Source organism: Fusarium pseudograminearum, chromosome 2, assembly GCF_000303195.2.
Source record: "Fusarium pseudograminearum CS3096 chromosome 2, whole genome shotgun sequence".
In the NCBI taxonomy this organism is placed as follows: Eukaryota; Fungi; Ascomycota; class Sordariomycetes; order Hypocreales; family Nectriaceae; genus Fusarium; species Fusarium pseudograminearum.
The window spans coordinates 8608176-8634419 of NC_031952.1; the positions used below are offsets into that span (position 1 = coordinate 8608176).

At 48.2% G+C, this 26244-nt stretch overlaps 10 protein-coding genes across 10 annotated transcripts, besides 2 other annotated features; 3 read left to right on the forward strand and 7 right to left on the reverse strand.

Moving 5' to 3' along the window:
- Positions 1-174: 174 nt before the first annotated feature.
- FPSE_08104 (uncharacterized protein) lies at positions 175-2516 on the forward strand (the record flags this gene model as incomplete). The annotated part of the gene is made up of 4 exons (XM_009261222.1): positions 175-1556; positions 1609-1683; positions 1737-2019; positions 2070-2516. 4 exons carry the CDS (start codon positions 175-177, stop codon positions 2514-2516), a joined length of 2187 nt encoding a protein of 728 aa, XP_009259497.1.
- Positions 2517-2928: 412 nt separating this feature from the next.
- On the reverse strand, positions 2929-4057 carry FPSE_08105 (uncharacterized protein; the record flags this gene model as incomplete). Its single annotated transcript, XM_009261223.1, has 2 exons — positions 2929-3754; positions 3807-4057. 2 exons carry the CDS (start codon positions 4055-4057, stop codon positions 2929-2931), a joined length of 1077 nt encoding a protein of 358 aa, XP_009259498.1.
- Positions 4058-4988: 931 nt separating this feature from the next.
- Positions 4989-6936, forward strand: FPSE_08106 (uncharacterized protein; the record flags this gene model as incomplete). The annotated part of the gene is made up of 8 exons (XM_009261224.1): positions 4989-5249; positions 5312-5413; positions 5463-5507; positions 5566-5628; positions 5677-5736; positions 5784-6339; positions 6391-6513; positions 6566-6936. 8 exons carry the CDS (start codon positions 4989-4991, stop codon positions 6934-6936), a joined length of 1581 nt encoding a protein of 526 aa, XP_009259499.1.
- A 626-nt stretch (positions 6937-7562) lies between these two features.
- Positions 7563-9332, forward strand: FPSE_08107 (uncharacterized protein; the record flags this gene model as incomplete). The annotated part of the gene is made up of 1 exon (XM_009261225.1): positions 7563-9332. The coding sequence occupies one exon, from the start codon at positions 7563-7565 to the stop codon at positions 9330-9332; it is 1770 nt and encodes a 589-aa protein (XP_009259500.1).
- Positions 9333-9624: 292 nt separating this feature from the next.
- Positions 9625-11590, reverse strand: FPSE_08108 (uncharacterized protein; the record flags this gene model as incomplete). The annotated part of the gene is made up of 5 exons (XM_009261226.1): positions 9625-10014; positions 10069-10492; positions 10548-11002; positions 11057-11352; positions 11416-11590. The coding sequence occupies 5 exons, from the start codon at positions 11588-11590 to the stop codon at positions 9625-9627; spliced, it is 1740 nt and encodes a 579-aa protein (XP_009259501.1).
- Positions 11591-12089: 499 nt separating this feature from the next.
- Positions 12090-12121: a repeat region.
- A 2060-nt stretch (positions 12122-14181) lies between these two features.
- FPSE_08109 (uncharacterized protein) lies at positions 14182-15947 on the reverse strand (the record flags this gene model as incomplete). Its single annotated transcript, XM_009261227.1, has 4 exons — positions 14182-14345; positions 14399-15611; positions 15665-15792; positions 15845-15947. The coding sequence occupies 4 exons, from the start codon at positions 15945-15947 to the stop codon at positions 14182-14184; spliced, it is 1608 nt and encodes a 535-aa protein (XP_009259502.1).
- A 2156-nt stretch (positions 15948-18103) lies between these two features.
- On the reverse strand, positions 18104-20151 carry FPSE_08110 (uncharacterized protein; the record flags this gene model as incomplete). Its single annotated transcript, XM_009261228.1, has 5 exons — positions 18104-18507; positions 18541-18635; positions 18684-19688; positions 19738-19840; positions 19896-20151. 5 exons carry the CDS (start codon positions 20149-20151, stop codon positions 18104-18106), a joined length of 1863 nt encoding a protein of 620 aa, XP_009259503.1.
- Positions 20152-21157: 1006 nt separating this feature from the next.
- Positions 21158-21793, reverse strand: FPSE_08111 (uncharacterized protein; the record flags this gene model as incomplete). Its single annotated transcript, XM_009261229.1, has 1 exon — positions 21158-21793. One exon carries the CDS (start codon positions 21791-21793, stop codon positions 21158-21160), a length of 636 nt encoding a protein of 211 aa, XP_009259504.1.
- A 90-nt stretch (positions 21794-21883) lies between these two features.
- Positions 21884-23346, reverse strand: FPSE_08112 (uncharacterized protein; the record flags this gene model as incomplete). The annotated part of the gene is made up of 3 exons (XM_009261230.1): positions 21884-22623; positions 22680-23196; positions 23260-23346. 3 exons carry the CDS (start codon positions 23344-23346, stop codon positions 21884-21886), a joined length of 1344 nt encoding a protein of 447 aa, XP_009259505.1.
- A 33-nt stretch (positions 23347-23379) lies between these two features.
- On the reverse strand, positions 23380-24822 carry FPSE_08113 (uncharacterized protein; the record flags this gene model as incomplete). The annotated part of the gene is made up of 1 exon (XM_009261231.1): positions 23380-24822. One exon carries the CDS (start codon positions 24820-24822, stop codon positions 23380-23382), a length of 1443 nt encoding a protein of 480 aa, XP_009259506.1.
- A 319-nt stretch (positions 24823-25141) lies between these two features.
- Positions 25142-25186: a microsatellite.
- Positions 25187-26244: the final 1058 nt, after the last annotated feature.

Sequence of the window (26244 nt, forward strand, 5' to 3'; positions counted from 1 at the left end):
CCAACCCTCCGATCGGCTCGGTATCTTGAACTTGCCCCAAACACACATACTGCAAGCTAACAACCCCATACTCTTGACGACAAACCCTTGTCCCCTGATTCCATTTTCGTCTGCCGACATTTCATTCTCGTATATCCGTATTTCCCCGCAAGTCGGCCTCCGATGCCTTCCCCAATGGATACCGAGGACAGTCCCGGCCACCGGACCAAGGAATCCAGCAAGCGGCGCCGTCTCAATTTTGCTTGCAATTACTGCCGGAATCGGAAGACACGCTGTGACGAGCAGCAGCCTTCATGCCAAGCTTGCATCTCTGCAGGAATTCCTTGCGTTACCGAAGACAGACGCAGGCCGGGCAAACTCATCAAGCGACGCGAGGCAGGCAAATCAATCGATGGATCATCTGTTGGGTCTGGTAGTCCGTCAGAGTACGGAATCCATTCAGCCACCGAGATTGCAACCACCCGGAGACCCTCAGTCGCGAAAGAGCAACAACCGACGCGTACCATCTCTGTCGCGACGGGGCCGATACGTGCAAGGTCGCAAAGTCCACGACAATCACTCAGTAGAGATTCTTCCCATACCGACACCATCAGTAATCCACTACCAATCCTCAAACAGAGTACAGGGACTACATCTTTCCAGGTCTTGACTGAGTGGCTGGACCTCTCATGTTTTCGGCTCAATGTTCCCTACCATTTCGGCACGTACCCACCTTCAACTCTGAATCCAGCATCGGGATCAAGTGGGTTCTTGTCTCGGCAAAGTGTACCCCAGGCACCGGCAACTTGGGACTTTGAGGCCCTTTTCGATGCGTACCAGCGCGAGATTCATACGTTTTATCCTGTTGTAAGACTGGATCTGGCAAGGAATGAAGCCTTGCAAGCGCAGTCAATACGTCTTGACAACTCATCACTTCCTCTTGGAGACACTTCGTCTCTGAGAACATGTCTGCTACTAGCGGCGGGTGGATGTATTCTTCAATCGGCTGAACGCCAGTCTTACATGACAGAAGCTCTTTCGCTTGCTCGTAACGCTCTGGGTTATCTAATCGGTAACGTTTCTTTCGATACGATTGAAGTTTTATTTCTTTTCTCAATATGTCTTCGTCTTAACGATGAAATCACTGCGTCCTGGACGACATTCGGTATCTGTCTATCGGTCGCCCACTCCCTCGGTCTCAATCGACCCGGCCGTGACAGAAGAACCAACCCTCATTCTTCTGCTATAGACGCCTGGAGCCCAGCATGGTGGGCTCTTTATAGCTATGAGAAGCTATTCTCTTTCCAGCTAGGTTATGTGTCCAGCATCTCGGATGAAACATATGATGTCTTGGATCTAGAAGCCTTGAAGACAACAAACCCCCAGCCACAGCATTTTGTCTTGTCCATGGCCAAGGTCTTTAGTAAGATGAGCCATCGATGTGCAAGGGCACGACAGCTTGAAGATACGGCGAATCGCAAGACACTTGAGGCAGCCATCAAGGACAAGGTCAATGCAACCGGCGAATCGTTTTTGATGCTGTCGAACTGGGTGAACAGTCTCCCTGCTGGTCTGCGGTAAGCCTCCATGTTTTTTTGCAGTTTGGCAGGCAGCTAACGCATTTACTAGACCGACCTCGGACTTTATGCGACTCCCAGAAGACCCAGCCCTGTCTTCCTTCATCTCGCTTCATTACCACAACGCGTAAGTCTACCAATCACCAATACGCTACCTCGAATAAACCTGACAATTTCCAGTATCCTTATGCTCAACCGAAACTCTCTTCTTATCAGCAAAGACGCTATCCACAAAGCCGTCGAAGTTATCGCCAAGGGAACATCATGGGAGTACACAATCCGCAACGGTCAATCCATGGTTGCCAACTCAGCAAGAAAGATCATTCATCTTCTTGCCGATAATGATGACACAATGTCTCATTTGTTTGCGCCTTCTTACTTTCCACTTCTTCATGCTCTTTACGTTTTGGCAGTGCATATACTGAAACAGCCGCAATCGCGCATTTCCAAAATTGATCAAAGCGTGAGTTACAATATTCCAGTCTTGTTGGCGACTGATACTGACTATAAAAGCTTCTCATCACAGCAGCAGATTTGATCCGTTGTTACTGTGTCGGTCTGGCTGAAGCAGATCGCCTGTCCACCGTTCTTAATGGACTTATCCGCGTTGTTCAAGAAGCGATGAAACCAACGACAACCTCAACGGAGACCGATCAAAATAACCCAAACGCTACTTCAGGTCCATGCTTCCCCCAACAAGATGGGACGAATTTGACGCAACAACCGAACAATATGAACTTTTCCCAATCTTTAGATCCATCCGATTCTTCCATCTTGAATCCGGTTGACTTAAACATAGATGGAGGCATTTTGGACCCATTTTCGGGGCAACCTTTTAACATACCCATGTTACCTGATGAGATTGGATGCGACTGGGCTGATTTTGAGAATTTGTTGCAGAGATTGGAGAATGAGTCTGCTTTGTATCCTACAGAAGAGGGTATGAGCATAGAACTCTAGTAATCAATTGATGAGCTTTGCTACGATTTGATGGTATATTTATTACTTGTTGTGACTTGTATTGTAATTATATGCTTCAATTGGGCCTGAGCAGATTGACTCAGGGAAGGCATGCGAGTAGAACTAGCTGGAAACTAGGACGTTGGTCCACGCAATCGTCAAAACGCCTGTTGACTCCTAGACGCAATGTGAATCTTATCTTTAACGGTGAAGTAATGACGAACAGCTCGTTGTTTCTTATCCTGACTTTTGTCGCTGATTTCTGGCCAATTCAGGAGAAGGAAGTAGGTACATGGGATCACGTCTGTCATGGTTCTTTGCGCTTCATATTTATGCGTAAACATGATTCAATTCAATCTGCTATGTAATAATCTCAAAAACAATAAACTTCATCTTGCCCTAGAGACCTCCTTCACGCAGCAATGTATGGAATACCCGTCAACTCAAAGCCCCTCTCCGTAAGCTTCGGCGCCTCTCTCGGCTTGTTAGTGTTATAAGGACAAGGCTTTCCATCGCGCATAACAGGAATTCCACCAACATGCATAGCATTAGGCCAATGCGTCGTGCTCTGCAAGTTCTCAAAAGCACCCTTCTTCCTGATCAAGTCCTCCTGTGTAGCATCGGCCGCTGGCATGTAGCAAGTATAAGTGCAGAAACGAGGCGTGTTTCCTTCAGGGCTGACGTTGTAGTGAGGAGTGCGACTATCCCAGACCAAAAGATCGCCGGCCTCCGCGTTGATCTTGATCCATTCGCAGCCCTTGTTCTTGAGCCACTCCATACCCTCTTCGGTGAAACCGTACCACTCCTTTGTCCAAGCCCATATCCTGTTTTCTTCATTCTTGAAATCCTCATGGAACTCTTCGCTGAGTAGGTGGGCGCCCTTGCAGACGATGAGACCGCCGTCCTTGTCTCCGTTGGGGAGAATGTTGACGAGACCTTGCAAGCAGCGGAAACCAGGCTTGAGGGGGTCTTGATCTTGATGGGGCCAGGGCTTGTTGAGCTTGACGTCTTTGCGGTTGGGGAAGGAAGTGTTGATAGCGTCAAAGGAAACGATGAGGTCCTTTGTGTCGTAGACTTTCTCAAAGGCTTCGACAACGCCTGGTTCTTGACGGATGCCCCAGGTGAAGCTCTCATGAGCAACACCGTAGCCGATGATCATGCCCTTTTCTGTGATAACAGGCAGAGTCTCGTTCTTAACAGTGCTAGGGTCGTCGCGCTTGAAGCCCATACCACCGTTGCTAAGAGAATGTTAGTGATTTGGCGTCTCAAGGTGGTGCTTGGAAGACTTACAAGTTCTCGAGATAAGACATCATCTCTTCTCCATACTGATCAGCTCGATCCTTAGGGATAGCGCCCTTGACAACAGCGTAGCCATCTCTCTGGAGGTCATCGCGCCAATCGCCATAAGTAGCGTTGAGATCAGAGAAGAGCTTGCGGGGACCTGCAGGCTTGGCCTGACGGGGCTTGTTGGCTGTGGGGTTGTCAAGCTTGAGAGAAGCACTGGCGGCTTGGTAACTGGCGGGCTCTGTGTTGGCAACCATTGTGAAAAACTGGATGAAATGAAGGCCAAGATGAAGAAGTTTAAACAAGTCAAATTTGATGATGCTAAACTTGTTGGATTGTGTTGCAGTGATTGACTGTTGAGGAATGATTATTTCGCATGTTCAATGTTGGATACTTATCCTTCCTTCAATCAATACTCCAGCTAATCGGAATTAATTGTGTGCCATCAATTGATGCCGGAGTGAGATCGCTTCGGCTCGGAATCCTTTACCTTATCCCGGACCTCAAGGCCGAGCCGTTCGCCTCCACTCATCCGACTAGTACAACCGGAGTCAGACAGGGAGCACATGATAATACAGTTTGATTTACCGAAGAAAGGCCGGATTTTAATGGAAACAATTATCTACCATGCTAAACTCCTCCTACTCTAGGGCCATGAGGTTCAGACCAGACCCATGAGATAGACAAACCCATACATAGAAGCTCTATCACAATTATTGACAGCAGTGGAAAAATGACCTTTGCGGTAAAATCTGTGTTATATACGCTCTTTTGGTCGAACTCCAGAGGGACAGCCAGGTTCTTCCATGGCCGTGATAACTCCTGCTGCTAAGGATATCCAGCGCGTTGCTTCTCGATTAGGAAGCAGGCAGGCTAGTCAGGTGCTCCTCACCGAGCAAGTTTGCACCCATACATTTCACTGGCATTGCTGCCTGAATGGTGCTTAAGATGCAAGGCGGGTAGTTCTTGCTCGATGCCTTTCCCATCATTTCCGACGTAATGTAGTCGTGAGGCTCTGCCATTCTGGTCATTTGTCAAATATGAGGGTTCTTGCTCCTTCTCATGACGAATGCGAATGTGTAAGCCTTCTCCTCATCTACACGTTGTATCCGAAAACTCTCCATCTTAAAGTATCACCAATTCACAGGCTAAACAACTTCTCTAGTTGTTCCGTTTTACCCTTCAATCATGGCAGATAAGCTCAATCTAGTCACTTCTACTGCAGAGCAGCTCCAGAGGCTGCTGGGTGCGGGTGCCCTGAATTCTCGCGACCTTGTCGAGGCATGCCTTGATCAAATTGAGAGACACAACTGCAAAGGCCTGAACCTTCGCGCTGTTGTACAGGCCGCTCCACGTGATTTAGCCGTTGAACAGGCCAAAGCCCTCGATGTTGAACGAGCTAACAGTGGACCACGAGGGCCTCTTCATGGCATTCCAGTTCTAGTCAAGGTTGGTTAAGACTTCACGATTAATTCAGCACAAGATCTGACAAATCATGCTACTCGTTGTAGGACCACTTTGCGACTCATCCGTCTCTCGGCATGGGTACCACTTGCGGCACCGCGGCCCTTCGTGATGCACGACCGATTAGGAATGCTGTTGTCGTTGACAAAGTTCGTTGCTTTTGCTTCCCATGTCCAACGTATTATTAACAATTCACAGCTCATCGAAGCCGGACTTATTGTGATTGGAAAGGCCAGCCTTTCGGTTCGTCAATCGAACTATTCGCATCCTGCAATGGTTGCTAATATCATATGCGATAAAGGAATTGTGCCTACTCAAAGCAACCCCACCAAACACTGGGGGTTGGTGTTCTGCCTCTAGCCAAGTAAGTCAGATATTGGATGCAGGTCGTCAGAAATTAAACTCGTCCCAGGGTCAATCGCCTTATGTTCGAGGGGGTGTTACCCCCGACGCCAAATACCTCGGCCACAGTGTAAGCTTCAAACCATCCCCGGAGCCTTTAGCACTGACGAATCCTAGACACCATGCGGATCCTCCTCTGGAAGCGCCATCGGCATTGCGGCGGGCTTCGCTCCCATCAGTATCGGTACTGAAACCGACGGTTCGATTGTTTATCCCGCCACACGTGCTGGTCTGTATGCCATTAAACCAAACATCGGAGCTGTTCCTCTCGAAGGCGCAATGCCAGTGAACAGTAATTATGACACCCATGGAGGAATGGCCAAGTCGCCCTCAGACCTTGCCCATCTGCTTGAGGTCATGACAGGACGTCCGGGGCTCGGAGCCGATCTTCCCAACACATGGAAGGGAATAAAGGTTGGGTACCTCGACTTCAAGGAGTGGCGGCTCACACCTAATGAAACGGAGGAATCGGAGGCTTTCGATAATGATGTCGTAAACACTTCACTCTATTTTATACCTAAAAAATTGGCTTACGAGATCAAGTTCCCTGCATTCGAACAAGCCCTGACCACTATCAAGGCTAATGGGGCCGAGGTTAAGGGGCCATTGAAGCTTCTAACAGTTGAAGAAATCGCAGAGATGCCAAATGGTGCAGACTTTGATTCTATCGCCAGTGAGTCAAGTTAACTATTGTTGCTGATTCACTACTTACGAATGTTGAAAGATGACGGTTGGAGAGATTCCTTTGATGAATGGCTAAAGGACTGGTTTGAGTACACTCCCATTCAAGACATGAAAGATCTTGTCAAATGGCATAAGGACCACGCAGATGAGTGTCTCCCTGCAGGTAAGGGCGGTGCCATTAACTACTTGTGTTTCCGTCTTACTTACCTTCACAGACCACCCTTCCCAAGCCTATCTTGAGTTCCACGCCTTTGAGGCAAAGCCTGATCCCGAATTCCCCAAGAAACACGAATTCGTTCGCAGTCGTGCCAAACAGGCAATTGACCAACTTTTCCAGTCTCATGACTTAGATGTCCTCATAGGCAATGGGGATGGAAGAATGACAGCTATTGCATCGGCTGCCGGGTATGCAGTTGGTTCCGCCCCTCTTGGCTACGCCGAGACATTTAATGGCAGAGCCTTTGGTATAAACCTGATCACCGGAGTTGGAGGCGAGCGCAAGATGTTAGAAGTCATGAACGTTTGGGAAAAAACGTTTCCTGAAGGAAGGAAGGCACCGCCAGCACTTGATGAGAAGTCATTTTAAAGACTCGACACAGTGTTGAAGCATCAAGAAGGACGGTATTACATAACTAACTACTGGTAAAAGGGTGATACCGAATTTTCATATTTTGCCTCCTCGTTACTTGCCAGCTAAGATATCGTTTGCCTTGCGTGACGCCGAATTGTGCCACCACTGGGTTTCTCTTCTTATCCGAATCAACAGCGCAGACCTCAGCCTCGTTCAATTCCTCTTCACCAGTCTAAATCTCAATGTGTAAATCTTTCAAGTACTCATGCCATTTCAAAGCATAATAAACCTCTCAGACAGGTAATTTGTCGTTCAGAATTACCAGAGTTAGGTAATTGCACAGTTGTGACCAAGGGCGTACTAGCAAATGCAATATAGGAACCTAACCTAAACGGTAAGTTGTAGGGATATCGGCTCGGAATCTTCTACCCCAGACTCTGATACCGAGCCGCTCGCCTCTTCTTCCCCCGAGCAACAATTAGCGGGGCCGATGGGCCACCGGTTCACGACCTCGGCATCCCATATACAGACTATCTCGAAGCTTCAGAAGGACTATATACCATGCTATAATACACTTAGGTATTCTGAATACAACAACACTTCACCAATAACATCCTCGTCATATCAAACACATAAACATCATGCCTCTCCCTCCTCTCCCCTTCGAAGTCCCAATCGAACACATCAACCCACCAAAGATTGGTCAAGGCGGTTATGTCGGCCTCAACCCACACTCAGAAACTCTTCCAAAAGGCTGGAAATTCGACCATCCCGATGCAAAGCCTCTGAACTGCGATATCCTCGCCGAGCACGATGTTGCTTTCAAGATGAGAGATGGTGTTACGCTATATGCCGATATCTATCGACCACCACAGAGTGATGAGCCTGTGCCTGCGATTATCTGCTGGTCGCCTTTTGGAAAAAAGTTCAACGGTCTCATGTCACTGAGTCTCATGGTACCTTGGAATCTGGGAATTCCTCCCAAGACACTATCTGGTCTTGAGAAGTTCGAGGCACCTGATCCCAATGATTGGGTTCCTCGTGGTTATGCCATTGTCAACATTGACTCTCGCGGGTCAGGCGATAGCGAAGGTGTAATGGCCATCATGGGAACTCAAGAAGCCGAAGATGGTTATGATAGCATTGAAAGCATAGCCAAGCTACCGTGGTGCAACGGCTCCGTCGGATTAGCTGGTAACTCACATCTCGCCATCATCCAATGGTTCATCGCCGCCCTACGACCCCCTAGTCTAAAGGCCATTGCTCCCTGGGAAGGCTGTGGCGATTTGTACCGTGAGCAATTTGCCCGCGGTGGTATCTACGCCGGTGATCTCTTTGACAAGCTTATCGTCAAGTACATGCTCCAAGGCCACAAGGGAATTGAGAGTTTCCGAGAAATGTTCAAGAAGCATCCTCTCGCCAACGACTGGTGGAACGATAAGCGCCCAGACATGAAGAAAATCAATATTCCAACTTACATCACTGGAACATGGACAAACACCATGCACGGTATGGGCGCCATTCGAGGTTATCTTGAAGTTGATACACCCCACAAGTGGCTTCGATGGCACCCTTGGCAGGAGTGGTATGATATCTGGGGCAACGAACAAGCCAACCCAGAGTTACTAGACTTCTTTGACTATTTCCTCAAGGGAAAGAAGAACGGTTGGGATAGCACGCCGCAAGTACGCATGGCTGTGTTGAGATTCGGAAAAAAGGAACCTCAATCATATGAGAATATCGTCGAGGAGGACTTTCCCATCCCAAGAACAGACTACAAGAAGCTCTTCTTTACAAAAGAAGGGTCTCTTTCTCTTGACAAGCCCACCGATTCATCATCTCTCGGGTACAAGTCTGAAACCGATGATAGAGTCAGTTTCACACACCGTTTCGACAAGACAACAAGATTGGTCGGTATGCCTAAAGCTGTGGTATACATGTCTTGTCCCGACTACAATGACATGGACGTTTATGTCCTGCTCGAGAAGCTAGATGCCAACGGAGAAGTTATGCTTAACCTCAACATCCCCTGGAAGGGTATCCCCAAGCAGTCATTTGAAGAGATGGACGATAAGGAGAAGATTGAGGTTGTGATTTACCGTGGCCCAATGGGTGTTCTCCGAGCATCCCACCGTGAGATTGACGATAGCAAGAGCATGCACCCACAATGGCCTTTCCACCCTCACGAAAAGGAAGAGAAGATCACTCCTGGCGATGTTGTCAGGTTAGACATTGGTATCTGGGCAATGGGTATCGAGTATGAGGCAGGCGAGTCAATTCGAGCTATTGTTTGCGGTCGAAACTTGGGAGTAAGCAATTTTGGGAGCTTGGAGCATAATGACAACAAGGGAACGCATAATGTTCACTTGGGTGGTGAGAATGCTAGTTATGTAATTCTCCCATTCGTTTGATAGTCATCATATAGAGTTTAAATACCAATAATGGTTACATTAAAGGCAATTGCAATTACAACAAGCGACATAACGCAAAATAACATGAACCAACGATTATGAGAAAACGAATCGGAAGAACGAGGGCATATTTTTGTTATTAATCACGTAAAGGTTCAATTCGGACAGATGATATATAGAAGATCAACCAGTATATTAACGGGGTATAAAGTAGCAATCCTCAAGAGAGTAATCAAGTACAATAGCGATGGTATATTGTGACAAAGTTCATAAATGAAAGCCTTTACTCTCCTTACATGAACTTGTTGAGGGCCCTACGCCAAGCAGGCCATGTAGCAACCTTGGCGCGGTAAGCATTGATCTCATCCCAGTCATGCTCACGGAGACCAGTGTCGAGGTCGATCTTGTCAATGGTGAGCCACTGAGGGCGCTTCCAGACATAGCCGATGATCCAGAAGACAAGTACGACAGGGATGGCGAGACAAGCCATGAAGAAATCCTCTGCGTTACCGTAACCCTCCTTGAAGGGAGGGCAGACGGCGACGTAGAGCTGGCAGCCGAGAATGACGAAGCAGAGGATAAGACCCAACCAAGAGCCGTAAACACCACCAGCAGCGTGGAAGGGAATCTGGTCGAGGGTACGGCCTTGACGCTTCCAAGCAGAGCGGAAACGGATGTGGCACTGGGCGAAAGTTAGTTTCTGTTACAAACAGACGATAGACGCAATTAAACTTACAGCACAGATGGAGCCCCAGGTGAAGAGAGCTGCAAGAGCAGAGACGGCAAGGAGCCAATCAAAGACAAGACCACCGGAAGAGGCCAGGACGATGTATGCCAGAGCACCCCAGGCCAGATTGAAAACGACAGACATGAGCGGACGTCCGGAGCGATCAATGTAGGTGAAGCACTTGGGGGCGTAGTCCTGCTCAGCAAGGGCAGTAAGAGTACGGGAACCACCGTAGACACAAGAGACACCGATGGAGATGACTGAAACACAGATGACCAAGTTCATGAAGTCGTCGTAACCGTTGAGGCCAGCATCAAGAGCAGCCAGGACAAAGGGGGAGACACCATCCTTGTAAGGGTTGGCACTGTTGAGGAGACGGTCATCGGTGGAGCTGACGAGCATGCCGACGAGGGTGAGACCAACGATGTAGAAGCTGTAAGATATTAGTACACTGAGCACAATAACATGATGGTGAGATGTATGCTTACAGGGTGATTCGCCAGAAGACCTGCTTGATAGCACCGGGAAGGGCCTTGGCGGGGTTGCGAGACTCAGCGGCAGCAAGACCAACAAGCTCGGTACCAGCGAAAGAGAAGGCAGCAGTGACAAAGACGGCGCAAAAACCACGGCTACCGTTCTGGAAGGCGCCAGGATCATACCAGAGCTTGGCACCCTGGTAGGTGCTGAAGTCACCACGAGCGGGACCACCACCGCAGATAAGGATAATGGCGACAATCATAAAGATGATGATGGCAGCGAGCTTGAAGCAAGAGCTCCAAAACTCCTCCTCAGCGTAACCCAGTGTACCAAAGATGTTGATAAAGATGATGAAAAGCCAGAAGACGGTGATCCAAACACCTTCATTGATGTTTGGATTCCAGTATTGCACGGTGAATGAGGCGACGGTTAACTCGAGTGGTAAGACGATGACCCATTGAAAGACCTGCGACAGTTAGTATTGTGCGCTTGGCAAATGCGACAAGAGAGAGGCACGTACGTAGTTCCATCCCATGGCGAAACCCCAGGAAGGATCAATGAAGCGAGTAGAGTAGGTATAGAAACCACCAGAGACGGGGTACATGACAGCAAGTTCACCAAGAGCGTGGACGACGTTGAAGATCATGACACCAGCGATCAAGAAGCAGATGAGGACAGCGCCGGGGCCACCCTTGGTGAAGGCACCACCGGAACCGACAAAGAAACCAGCACCGATGGAACCTCCAATGGCAATCATGTGGAGATGGCGCTTCTTCATGGAGCGATCGAGTTCGACGGCACCGGTACCGTAGTCACCTGTAGAGGGTAAATGTTAGGCGCGTTGCGATTGAAGCTAGCGGGAGGCAGGGGAGAACGTACGGCGCTGGAAGGACCTGAGGTTGAGACCGTTGCGAGTCATAAAGTCATCCTCACGGAAGTCGTCGCGGACACCCTCGACGTCGCCAGTGAAGACATCCTTTTGGTGTCCGGGCGCGACATCGTGCGACGGCGGCGTGTGAGTGCCGATGTCGACCTTTTCCTCCTTGGACGTCATGGTGGTGGTGATTGATCTCTCTGGAGCAAAGATCAAAAAGGCAGATCAGAAGAGAAGAGTTGGACCCTTTGTATTGGGAAAGGGAAAAGATTGAAGAATTGCGACCTGACAAGGGGAGAGAGCCAGCGGGTGAATGAAGCGTGGGACGTGGGACAGTTTTTATGTTGTCTCGGGGAAGGAGACAAGGTCCCCCTCTCTGTGTGGTACAGTACAGAATACAGTTGGCGCGATGGCAAAAAAGGCAGGAGATGGGAATTAACTACCTACAGAGGGTGTGGGCAGGAAAGGGAAAGAGCGTTGGGCTTGGGCTTGTCTCGTCTACTCGTCTCTTTGTTTGCCAAGACGCGATAAGCATCAGTTGCATCGGGACGCCTCTGAAGTGGTGGCCAAGAGTGGTAGAAGGAAGCTGCCAAGTAGTTCTAGATGAAGGGTAGATGAGTATATTTGGCAGTTGGGAGTTGTAGACAAGCCTTGGTAATACAGGGATGAAGATGTACGCATTATTATTTATTTATTATCTATTATTAAATTGCACATAAAGGCATATTGAGTCTCCCTCCTTCTTCATTGACTTCACTGTTGAATCGTGAAATAAACAACAGGCAGGAACGACGCCTGGCCCGTGCTCAATACCAGCTGCCTCGCCTAATCTTAACCGGTCACCCGTTAAATTAATTCCCCAGCTTTATTCACTGTCATCCAGCGCATTGGCCTTCGGCTTTAGTGATTGGTTTGCTCCCCGCACTTGGCAGCGGATCCCCTTGATCTGGCAACGCGTGATGCATTCCTCGATTCCTTTCCCTACAGTACAACTTTGTCTCGCCTGCTCCAACGGACATGATACCATGAATGGAAGGTGCAAAAGATCGATCGTTTTCGGTTGGAGGATGCGCGGATGGCCCTCCGTCTTGGCGCCCCCCCATGTCATGTCTACCGTGCAATAAGCATGCGATGGGTTAGGTACGGATACAGTACAGGAGAGACAAAGGATTAGCGGGGGTTAGTGACTGAGCTAAAACAACAAGCTTAAAACGCTATCACGAGCTTATGTTGATCTTGGGACAGACAGTGACGTCTGGGGCTTGAACAGTTATTGCAGTAGAAAACAACCGATGGCAAGCGCTCACTCTCGGCTCAACACCAACTAAATGCGTAATTGCCATGTTACATTTGGGTCCTTGGCTAAACTACCCCGAGAGTTGTCTCCAAGATTGGCCCCCTAGCTTGGCAATCAAGCTGTCAAAACCCGGCGTCTTGGGAGGCTATGCTACGGTGAGTGTGTACTGTAGGGTCTGCCAAGAGCTGATGTTGAGTCTCTGGAAAGGGAAGGAGATTTATTAATATTACACTTGGCGCATAAGAGGAACTGTCCTTGCGTGTGAAACGCCTCTTTATTCGTTTTTTTGGTCTTGGTTAATTTGCTGATATACTTGGCCGTGGTATCTGAAGTCGCCTCGATAGCATGACATGGTCTGTTTATCTTGACTGCCCCATCACCATCTCCACCTCCATCTCAGATAACCGCAAACGTTAATAAACCTCAAGATAAAGTATCTCTCTAAACCTGGGGATTGCGGGTCGGAAGTGGAATTTATTATTTAAGATATTGAAATGACGGTGCACAGGAGCCGTTTCACTGGCGTTACCGATGGATGGTTAATTAAAATGGTGCACACCCAATAGGGTAGGTGGCAGAACGGGCGTTTATAGCGCTGCACTCACTGTAAATCCACTGAACAAGTCCCACCTGTCGGCGCATTCAAATATCGACAATTAGACATCTCGAATCAAAACAAAACATTATTCATTCCATTCGCCTCCAATTTTTATTTGGTTCAATCATTTGCCCCCTCACAAGCAAGACAAAAAAGACTCGCTTGTTCTTATCTCTTGGCCAACTCCCCAAGTTCCCAACCATCCAACGCCAAGACAACCGCTGATCTTGGCAATGATACAGTTCGAAAAGGACAATATCCGACATGATACATCGAGTACCACATGGGGAATGGTCCGAGGTTATCTTCAACCGCTTACTCCCATCTGACCCAATAAGATGACTCCCAATTAATCCTTCTCTTCTTGGCGCATGTCTTGGCTGTCGGCCGCACGCACTCACGCTCTGACGGTTGGCTTGAAGTGCGAGGATCTTTTGTGCCGCCAGCAGCCACAAACGACCTTGTTTTTGCCGTGACTAAGAATAATCTGAATAGGGATAGAAACCGACACGACGAGTCTGGGGAACCTGTTTGCGGGGTAAACTCGACCTGGGGAAACGTGGCAACATGTTGGATCACAGTGACTGGCAGACTGAGGTTATTTGCAGCACTTTTTCACAGTCGCCGTCAAAATAAAGATGGTCTCTTCGGATCAAAGACATGGCCATGACCCTGCTGTCATCACTTAATTCTTGGCTTGCCTCGGTTAAGCTAGAGCCCTTCTGGAACGAGGCACAGCACCACCACCGTCAAATTACTGTCACCAGTCACACAGCACGGATAGGAGACACGCAGGTGGCTGCAGCCGATAACGTGTTAGTTTCGCATTTCGTTATCTAAGGGTACAGCTGCAAAAGAACCCTGGTCGGGAGCCAGCTAAGGTATCCTCAGCTCGCGGGCCTTTTCGTCGTCCTCGTCGAACGGCGAGTCGGATCGATTGGCCGCGTTTCCTTCCAGGACCGGTTTGCCTCGCATTTGCGCCCAGACTGTCTTGTACACGGGCTTGGCGAATAGCGCGTCCATGTCTTCGAGAGTGATACCTAAGGGAAATGAGTCAGCATGGAACAATTCTGGAAGCATTTGTAGAACTTACCCTTTGTCTCGGGCACGAAAAACAGTGACCAGATACCCATCAAGACAAGAATCGAGCCAAAGAAGAAGTAAGCTCCGTAACCAAGGTCAGAAATCATATAAGGCGTCGATCGCGCAATGATGAATGAACCCAACCATGTATCAGCCGTTGTAATGGCGACACACAGCATACGGATGTCGAGAGGAAAGATCTCGGAAGCATACGTCCAGGTGATACCCTGCCATGTCGCGCAAATGATGATGGCGTTGATGTACACACAGACAATCGCCAAGTATCCCCATCCGTCACGGTTGACGACACCAGCCGCGGCAGCAGCAGCAGGATCAGCCTTCATGACATAACCACCAATGTACAACATGGGAATACATCCAAGCGCAGCGCCCCAGATGAGACCCTTGCGACGACCGACCTTTTCAACAACCCAAAAGGTAAACATGACCATACCAAGTGTCTTGGAGATACCGTAGAAACCAGTGGAGAAGAGCTTGAGAGAAGTACCAGGAATACCAAGACTCTCAAAAATGCGAGGAGCGTAGTAGGTGATAATGTTGACACCAGTGAAACTCTGCAAAAACATGAGTGCCATACCAATTCCCATACGGTTGCGCACACCCTTCTGGAAAAGCTTCATAAACATCTGTTTCTTGCTCATCTTGTTGGTACTGCGCTCTTCAACCTGCGCGCGAATATCACCCATCTCTCGACGGATATACTCATGCTCAGGTGTCATTCCACGGATCTGCGCGAGGATCTTCTCAGCTTCCTCAAAGCGGTCGCCTCTCGCCAACCAACGCGGCGATTCGGGACACCACAGCATACCCAACGCAAGACCAGCACCGGGCAATAGCTGAAGACCCAGCGGGACAATCCACTGCGTCTTGGTATTGACATCGATGGTGCGGTCGGTAGCGTAGTTGATCCAAAAGCCCAGCATACCACCGCCCTGGGAGGCGATTTCGAAAATACCAATCGGACGACCACGGATGGACGGAGGGGCTGTTTCGCTGATGTAGACGGGGACAGTGAGGGAGGAAGCGCCGAGGCCGAGGCCTGCTACGGCACGGCCGGCGTAGATCATGTTGAGATTACCGTTGGCGGCGGTCATGAGAGCGCCGCCGAGGAGGAAGATACAGGCTGCTGCCATGATGGTCTTCCTGCGACCCCATTTCTCAGCAATGGGGAATGTGCACAGGGCACCGAAGAAACAGCCAGCCTGAGAGTTTGTTAGACTTGGACGACTTGGTAATGGATTACTGGAGAGTGTACCTGAAAGGTGGATACAATGTTTCCCTGGATGGTGTCGCGCTGTGTCTTTTCGACGAGGTCAAGGCCAAAGTCCCTCATGAAAGAGGTCAATGCCATGGTACCTCCAATAACAGAAGTGTCATATCCAACTGTGCAAGTTAGCATCAAGTCTGTGTCACATCCTTTAGACTTGTAACTCACTGGCGAGGGCGGACATGGAAGCCACCGTGGCAATCAGGTGGATTCGCCAGTTCCGCACCTCAGGCGGATCATTGGTGCCCGACGCATGAGTATTCCAGCCCATTCGATTAGAAACGAGTAAAGAAGTAGTAGCAAAAGCTTTGTTGAGAGATGTCTAAGAGACAAGTAGAGTAACGCAAGATACGAGACGTGCAAGTGTCTGTAACTGTTGTCCTCATGAGTGGGGGATACGAGGCCTTTTAAGCATTTCTTTCACGAGCAAGTACTGTCATCGCTTTTCTATCCGAGAAAGTAAAAATGTAAGAAACAACCTTTGAGTGGTCAAGATCGTCGCAAACCGTTGTGCCTCCACTGGGGGCTTCCCCGTGGGGTAACGAGAAACGAGGGTAAGCAGGGTCGTGTTGGAGCTAGTCAATGTTACAGTGAGAGCTTTGAACTTGTTCTGATCATGAGTGTGTCTGCTGTGGGGAATGCCAAGACGATAAAGGTGAGGGGAAGTTGGGATGTTCTCTTGAGAAGGTTGTGCTTTTCCGTGGTGAGGATGATGGTTCGTGATGATGCGGGCGTTGCCATTGCAATAGTTGATGACGTCCAAGGCACAGCTCCAACCACCGGGATATCTTTCGTAGCCGTACAGAATAAAGGCCATACCCAAATGTACACATCTCGTCAAAATCCTCATATTAAGTCTTCTATGCACCGCCAAGTACACTCAAGCATCAGGGTCCAAATGCCAATTCTCCAGAGGCTCTTTACGATCTACGATTACACACTCCGGCCCGCCTTGTAAAGTTTAGCTGCCGAACAAGCTTTAGAGGTAAATTCATCAGTCATTCAATCCCCGTCATTGGTCACACGACTCGGGGTCGGCGAGCAAATCTATGCGCCGAAGCATCCTTGTGCCCCCGCATGAATCAGTCGATTGCTTATTGTCAATGCCACCCTGGGAAGAGACTAACCTTAATTATTATGTTATTTTAACGAGTCTTCTGTTTCTTGATGTGTACTGGATATAGATCCTCCATTTAGAAGCCAGGAATGGGGTAAGAGTAAATCCCTCGGTTTTAAACGATGCAACGTTGAATGCTGATCTTGACTGTCGTTTGCTCGAGAGGCCTCATTCATCTTGCAGCTAACCAGGCTGTCAGGCTAAAGAACATCTCTCTTTTGTATATCCTCCCATGCTGCAGCTGCTTGACATCCTCGTTAACACGGAAGAAAACGGAATGTCATCCTTACAACGTAACACTATTGCATCTCTGCAACCCTAGCTTATACTGTAAAGCTGTGGATATTGATATCCCTTGTTGTTCCCAAGCTACCCCGGACCATCCACCAAAATAAGCTTAAATCTCGCTGGTGCCAGTAGAGTTCCAGCAAATGGTCAACCTTGTTCCGAGTGGGCTGTGGAGATAACGTCGGAGGATCGGCGTTTAGAGAAGGCTGCCCCGCGTACCTGGACCTTTCGCCGTGGAGAAGGTTCATCCATTCTGATGCAGTGACATGTTGCCATATGATCTAGAATTGTGGTTTCGGTTATGTGTTTCCGTTGATGAGTCACTGATCAGTTATTTGTCTTGAGATATTATAACCTCGCGCTTTTTGTTTTTCTATTTCTCCAAAGTAGTTGAACATAATAGTTCATAAGACTTTATCTCTTCAACGGTCCACGTTGATTCTTTATTTTATTTCGGGGTACAGCTCCAATCTCAGCTATAGGATTTTAGCTACAACCAGTCTAGGTTTCCCCTCATTGCAAAGTCTACTAATCATGCCCGTCAACATAGTGTCGGGCTTTGTGGCTTGGCATGAGATAGTTACCAATCGACATCCCATACAAAACCACACTAACAAAGAGGCGGCGCATCTACAAACACTTTGAAAGCGGCGAACTTCCATAGTTTGCGCCCGCAGTTATGCATTTCGGATGTAGAACTTGAGGCCACTGCAACGCCAAGATTGAAGATGATGAGATATACGACCCAACAATGTCTGGTTTAGTGTCACCTTTCATAATCTAAATGCGCAGTCATGCTTTGATAGTGATATTAAAATCCGGGGAAGCGTAAATCTTTGTATAGTGCACGGCTCTGCTAGTTTGGCGGGTTGATATCCGCAAAATCTGAGGTTTCCCACAGGAAGGGACTGCACTACCATTTAGTCAAAGCCCAAGCTCAAGGATACCATCACTGTGCAAGATTATCATCCCAGAGAAAGACACTTATTTCCAGTCTCATTTACGTTAACCTCAACTGCTACCTAGTTATCAGAGGCGACATTTGCATTATTGTCCTTCCTGTGATAGAGATTAACATCTGAACCCTCCTGCGTACTCGATATCTCATCCGTATCTGAATGTTGGCTTTGTCCGTTCTGCTTCAACAAAGATTCAGTCGGTGCTGCTTCCCGTGCTTTCTTCCCATCGTCTCCTCTCGAGTCAACAGCAAAAAAGGTAGCTTTATCACCACCACCCTCCAAGCAGTCTCCTTGTCGTCGTAATGTAAGTCGAACGTTTCCAAGGGTCTTCGACAAAGGCTCTGCCCCTGACGTTTCCGCAGCAGAGATAACAGTGTCAAGGTCTGGATTCCTCGTTGTCCGCAAAATAGTCGAGAAGGAGTTTGTGTACGATGACGACGACGACTTAATGCAGAGTAGTCCATAGACTACAACAATGGAAGAAAATAGTATTCCTATACCATATGCAATAAATAAATTTCGAGGTTCATATGAAAAGGCGTTCTGTGCTGAAAACCTCGTGACAGGAATATATGATGCTGTAGTGTCGTTCTGCCTATACATCTGGTTAAATTTAGGTTTGATTTGTGGCCTCTGTGCTTACAAAAATATGTAGTTGCTGAAGAGACTAATAGTTAAATTGGTAAAAAGCTCCTCGAGCGTTTCACCCATTGGCATACTCTTGATGGCAAACTTCGGTCTATCGTTGGGATCGATCATATGCATATCCGAAGACTCGAGAAGGACAGTAGATGCTATGGGCGTGCGATGTGATGCGCCCACACCGTCGAGAGAATTCCATCGCGCTCCTAAAAGCAGGTCTCCTATGGCACTCATGAGTGACAAGTAAGCTGTGACAGCATTACAGCCATCAGATTGCCTCTGGGAATGACAGTCGTTAGAAAGCAAGGCTGTTACTCCATTCAGTCTTTCGGTTTTGTATCGGATATTTTGCAGACCGTTGTCGAATGTGAAGTTGACCGTGTATGATGTGTTGTAGAGCTCGCATTTGAATGTCTTCTCTGCTGATCCACCCGGTCTATTTGGTGTGGTAACATAGAATGAAGCGGGCTTGAGCTCAAAGAATCCTTGATTAGATACGTAATCAGTAGGGTCAAGAGATATTGCCGTGTAGACTAGAGTATAGTTCAAAGCTCTACGCAGCCCTTCGATGGCATAGTCTTCCCGCGTGATGACCTCGGGAGGAGAATCAGGATATATCGCAGCAGTCGGAACAAAACCGACGTATGTCACGTTCCCCCATGGTCGAGAAAAATTAGCGATGGTCTGGCTTATACGGTCTATAAATGCAGCATTTTCGGGGATTGTGCAAGAGATTGAAGGACCATAAAAGTCGATTGAATATGACGAGTTGGGGAAAGGGGCGGGTATGTTGAGGATATAACCAAGTGTTGCAACTGGTAAGAGTAGTCTGGATATTAAGGATGAGGGGAAAACAGTGTTATTCTGATACCAGCTACCAAAGAAGCCAATGTTGTTGTCATAGTCGATATTTGGAATGAGACTATCAATCACTGTGATATTCTGTTCCGAGGATATTTCTATGCTTAGAGTAGCGGGTGTGATAACAGCGATCAGTGGAAGAGCCCTTGCTAGACGTTAGTAACAAATGCATTTGCTTGAGATATGCCACTTACCAAGCTACAAGAGCTACAGCTGTAAGGGTCGGCGCCGCAGTCCACAATTCCAAAGTGGTTAAATTCCAGGCATTATGCAAAGCATCAAAAAGCGAGTTGATACCTTGTATGATTCGATCAGTATGAGACATTAAAACATATGGATGGCCACTAAATACCATTTACTGTAACAGATTTAAACTTGAGCGTCTTCCAAATAATTTGTACATATGCAATGCCAATAGCTGCTGACAGTAATGTCCTAACCAGAAAGGCCATTCCAGTGCCGATACGTAAAAACCACTCTTGTTGGTTCTGACTTTGAACAATTCGATCGTTCAAATAATCGTAAAATAAATGATGGCCGATAGCGAGCGTTAGTCCTAACAGTAGACTACCTGTCATCAGGACGGGGGTTAATTTGTGGCGTGCCATTTCGTCGCTTTGGTCGGGAATAAGCATATGGGAGGAACAAGACTCGACCTGATACCGTTGACTAGGTACTATTTAAGTAAGCAGGGTGCTTCACCTAGCGCTACGTTATTACAGGATTGGGAAATAGCCGCTGGGAGCTCTTCAAAATAAACAGGCTGTTACCCCTGCTATTCCCCTACGCCAGGGCTGTACTATGTACTCTGTATCCGTACTCTATACCTACAGCGAAATTAAGTGGCTGAGATACTAAATTGCCAAGGTAGGCTGCATTAGTACAGCTATTTCTACATTAGTGTCATGCTAGCGAGACAGTTACTGGTTGGTATACGGATAATAATTTGCCAAGATAAGACGCATTGAATCCTTTAGGAATAGGACTACTGCCTGAGATATGACGTAAAAAGAACCAATACCAAGATGCATTGAGCTCCAATGATCAGGGTTTAACTCAATTTGTGTTCAATTTTGTGGAAACTTGATATGTGATATATATACCTGCAGATGCAGAGTTGTTTTATTCTGACTCTTTTCTCCCTTCTCTTCATTCTTAACATCTTAGATTACTGTTATGTCCACTGCAACATTTCCAGGGCAACTATATAACCGAAATCCTTACGCCTTTTTCTTTCAAGCATTTCCCTACGGCGACAATACTTATAGCAATTGTAAATTACAAAGCTGACTCTGGTATATGAGCCGACGGTGAAACAGGACAACTACGTGTCGCAGGCGATTATAACCTCGTCGTTGTCATTAATCATCCTGCGGTCCCGCCTGGTGTTGCTTACGTTCTTAGTAATGGCAATTACGGCTTCTAACTTCGGCAAAGGAAGTATAATTTAATGTGCTATAATAATACAAACGACAAATTACCAATGGCTCTCCCATCCGGTTCGTACAGCCTTCATCAAGTTTGTTCCCACGTCTATAAGAATGGCATCTTGTTGAATTGTACCCCGGATGGCAAAACATTCTCTCGTGCTCCCTGCTAGGTCTGCCACAGACCTTAACTGAAGTTGCAGGACTTGATGATATTCTGCACTAGCCTGTCCTTATCACGGAACTGTTGTGAATAGGCCATCATATCGTTCCCACTCAAAGCTCTCCTGGCGTCAGCAGCTTGCTTAAAGGCCTTGGCTGGCGACATGCTGCCCCTCAGACCGGCTGCGCCAATCAGCATACCTAGGATAGCAAAGGGAGCAGACTCGGGGTTGTCAACAATCTCGACAATACTGATGGCTAAGTTGCTGCCTTCACCAACTATGAGTGCAGCAGTAGCGATGCGAGAAGCTCCCCCAAGCGCTGTTACAGCCCAGCCAGCAAACGGAATAACAGCAAAGACAATGCTTAGGATATTGATAATCAGGTTTTGCGTATGTGTCTCCTTCATATCTTCACCGATCTTCTTCATCTCTTTGATACTCTCCGAAGCATCTTGCATCATGAAGATCGGCATACTGAACGAGGTGACAATATCGGCTGGGTCGGCATCCGAGGTGCCGATTCTCATATTGGCAAACGTACCAACAGCAACCGTAATCAACTCGTCGGTAGAGGGAATGGCCTCATCCACAACTTCCTTGGGGTTGCTAACCTTGATCTTACTCTTATCCCTGATACGCTTGAGCCAGTTGTTGCGCATCTGGTAATTATAGCCATGCTGACAACCGGGCGGCGAGCAAATGTTGTTCTGGAAACAAACACAGGGGTCCATCTGCGCGTCCTGCTCGACCTATTCAACCCAGTCCTTCTCGATACCTGCCTCGGTGAGAAGAGCGGCGTAAAAACCCTTTTCATCTCGCATGGTATACCATACAACTCGTGGACCAGGTGATGGGCCTGGAGCAACAGGTGGCCATGTCTCATCACAGCGACCCTTGTCACTACCTTTTCTGCTCTTCCACTCGCAGTCCATATACTTCAAACCCTTGCCGCGTCCTGGCGCCAAAAACTCTTCGATACGGTCGTCGATGAAATCCTTAACACGGTCGGCGTACCAACCGAAAGCGTCATTAAAGTTCTTGGATACCTCCTCAACAGCCACAATAAGATCCTTGATGAGAATGTTCATGAGAGCCAAAGAACGGCAGTTTGCGTTGATGCTGTCAACGTTATTGGCCAGCTTCTCCAGAGTGCTTGGCCAGTTCTTTGAGTCGCAGGTGAGATCATCGGCCTTGAAATCTGACCAGCCGCCGTTGGACGTTCCATCTTTCTTGCTAGGCCCTTCAAAGTAGCCTGCCAGATCAATGGCCCAGTCCGTGGTGCCGCCAAAGTTGAGCGTTTTGACCCATGCTATGCGTTCCTCCTTGGTCTTGTCGCTCATGTACGCGACCCAGTCCGTCATACCGTTACCCTTTGTACCGTACGTCATGATATCAGAATGTGTCTTGGTGTCATGCCATCTTTTAGCCGAGAGTTCCTCAACACCTTCACCCGCCATATCCCAGATCTCGTCCAGCTCAGCATTCGAAACTGGAGTGGATCATCTCAGCAAAATATTTCTCATACAGTGGACGTGAAGCACTTACTGTAGCTACCGGTATCGGTACATCGGCCAGGCTCAGCCTCAGACACGGAGAAAGATCCAGTGAAAAGGCAATGAGGCCCTGTGCAACTCTTGTCCGCCATGCGGAAACTTCGGCCATAACTTGCGATGCCGACAATAACCTTTCCAGCTGGAACACCAGACTTGGTGATCATGCTGAGTGAGTTGCGGGTTTCGGTACGGTTGACATGAGATCGTAGACAATTGCCAGTCTCGCAGCTGGGACTGGCAAATTTGTTGCCATGGTTCCACTGTCCGTGCAAGTCATAGGTCATGAAGATAAAATAGTCCAGCACCTTAGCCATATCCTCAACAGGGAATTGCTTCAAATACCAGAAAGAACCGGGCAAGGCAATGGACGGCGACTTGCTTGATGGCAGCAGATTTCGGAGTACGGTTAGGAAGCGGTGGTAGTAGAGACCATCTGTCCTGTCGCCAGCGGGGATACCCTGATCAGTCGCACCGGGATATTCCCAGTCAATATCAACGCCGTCAAAACTCTAGTGCTTCTCCAAGAACTTGGCAATGTTTGCGGATAATTTTGAACGGTACTCTGGCTTGACCACATCACGATAACGCTCGAATGTCGCGGCGTCGGTTGATTCAGCCCAACCACCGAAAGACAGAATCTTCTTGAAGGGAGCGTCCATCTTGTCGAAGATATCAAACTGTTTCTTGACATCCTATGGGATGTTGACATCATAATCAGCAGTTATACCAGCAAAGGCGAAATGAACATGAGTCAACTCCTTGAAGTTCTTAGCAATCTCGGAAGCATCCATATGCATACATGGACGGCCAGGGTTGTAGGCCTGGAAGTAGCCGGTGCGCTTGAACTCCTTGGGAGGTGACTTGTTGTTCACAATGTCAGTACCGCAGTTGGAGATGCATCCGTTGGTGTTGCCCTTGAAGGCTCCTGGTGCCTTGGTGTCTGCAGGCGACTCGGTACAGAACTCGGTCGTAGTGCCACAGTATCCCCATCCACTGCAACAAGACTTGAGAGGACATTGTTTAAGCTTGGCAAGATCCCATCCACCAAAGGAGCCTGATGGTTTCTTGGTGCCGGGCTTCTGTGGTCCACAGGCGATGCCTTCATGAGTGGCTGGCATGGGTGTGTTGGCCTTGCTTAAACATATGACCTGGCCGAGCTGAAGCCTACCACAGCCTGCCCAACCCCAGCTGGCCTTGTTGAAGCTTGCGATGTCGTCTTCATCGAGGCCAAATGGAATCCCCACGTCATAGCAAGTGTCACCGGAGCTGATTATGTGCGTGGCACAGGTGCCGTCTGAACCGGGTTCCAGTTTGTTAGTGGGCAATGTTCCAGAACTGCAGCAGACTACCTGGCCAGCTTTAAGGTTATCGCAGAAGTTCTTCTTTCCCGGGTTGAACTTGATAAAGTCACTGCCTCGGGTGCCGCACCTAACACTAAGCTTGGTGCAGTCATCGTCATGGATGACTTTGGTGGTCTTGCATTCGGCGCGGGCTTCAAGATCGCTGGACAAACCCGTTTGAGCCACCGATGTACCATTGGACAAGCCCATGAAGAGATCACCCCCTGGGATGTTGACCTTCATCTCTGCATCCTTTGGTCTGGTGAGGGGCATGGCTGCGCAGTAGCCACCAGCCCATGTCTTGACGTTCTTTCGCACAAGTTCAAAGTCACTGAGCTTGTCCACAGCAAAGACACCAAAGGTGTAGGGGCTCATTGGGTTAATGTCGCAGACTTGCATGACCTGAGTACCCTGGCTGGTCGCCTTCTCGAATCGCTCGAGTATAGCTATGGAAGCAGCAGATCCCATGTCCGCGCTAACATAGAGACCGACAATGGCAGAGCCTGCTTTGGAAAATAAGATAGTCGTGCCACATGAAGTCTTGATGTGCTGCTTGAGTCCCTGTACGGCTACAGTGACATCGTTGCTCGCGTTCAGTACTCCTGGCAAGCCAAAAGTGACAATGACAGGAACAGGAAAAGGGGCAGCAGGATTGCACAGGCCGTTGTAGGCCTTGGCATCCTTACTATCCTTCTCTATCCGTTTGGTATGTCTTTGGTGTGCTCGCAAGTGTGCTTCTGCTTTGGAGGGGCTGGAAGGGCCAGCGCCACCGGAGTGCAGACAATAGAGGAGCATCACATTCTTCTAGATCTTGGGGGCTGTGGATATGTGTCCATCTAGTAGCGTTCGACCCATCAACAGAGCAGGGTCTAGGGTACCCATCGACCAAAGGGGTTGCCCACTCCTCGGTTGTCTGCTTCTCGCGATAAGGGGCGATAGGGGTAGTACCAAGGTTGAGCTCATGCTCTGTCGTGTTTTGAACTTTGGATTGATCAAATGGGCCTAAACGAGTGCTGTTCTCGCGACTACTCGCAGCGGAACTCAAGCTGGCTAAGAAGCCAAGACAAGAAATGAATGTGTCTACCCTCATGGGGTGGAAGAGAAGGTAAACACCATAAAAGAGCGAATAAATAAAAGAACGAATGAAGGAATAAATGAAAAGCGAGTGTGTTGATGTATGGCAAAAAGGGTGATCCGGTTGTAGTTAATAAGGAGCCAATGCCTTATCAACATATGCTCTACAGGAGTAATTGTCAGAGAGGGTTTTAGCAGCAAGGGAACTATAGAACCCCTCATTGACAAGAATATCTTTGTTTAACTAGTCTTCAAAATTAGAAAGGGAAGCTCACGGCATCTCGGACCAACACCGCCCATCGAGATCGTTGTGTGATCCGTAGTCCCGCTGCGGCTGGGCATTGTGAAAGTGCGCTGATTTTGACCGACTACATGACGGTTAATTCTGGTGTTTGTTGCTTTCCTTGGCTATCTAACTCGAACAAGACAACTTCCCGACTGGCTATCAGGCCTTACCAGGTACGGGAGCTCAATACGGGGTATGTGTGTGGAGCATCGGTCGTGAAATGTGAGCAGTGGTGTAGGACAAGGGTATGGATGTTCATAGACAGGGTGCGACACAGGCGGCACAGTCTTTTTGGCCCCCCATATCACGCTGCAGCCAAGTCTAGCTGATTGTCTTAGAAGTTTTCACAACTGTATAGTAACATGCACTACATATCACCATGCATGAACCAAGGGTAGATGAAATGAGCCTTTGCAGAAGAAAGTGTTATCCTGTTCCACTTGCTAGTCACGCTGCATCAAGCCAAGACGATAATCAACCGGTGTAGGCACCATAACACGATTAGAAAGTATAGTTAACTTCGAAAAGCCTGTCTGCAAAGACATTAAAAGCCTCTTGTTTACTATTCCGTTTATTGTCAGCGCCTGCACAGTTTCTCTTATAATTTCTAGTTAGAATGTAAAGCAGTACTGCAACGGCAGACATATCGCAATGCCAGTGCCGATCCTAAACTGAGATTAATATAAACTAGTCATCAGATTATACACTTTTAGCTGGCAAATTTAAGCTAACTAATAGCATAATACTATAGAGGCCAGTTATCTAAGACCTAATAGCATATCGCTTTATAGGGCTAGCATATAGATAAAACGTGTATAATTTAGTAAATTATAAGCAGTCCTTAGTAAAGTAGGCAT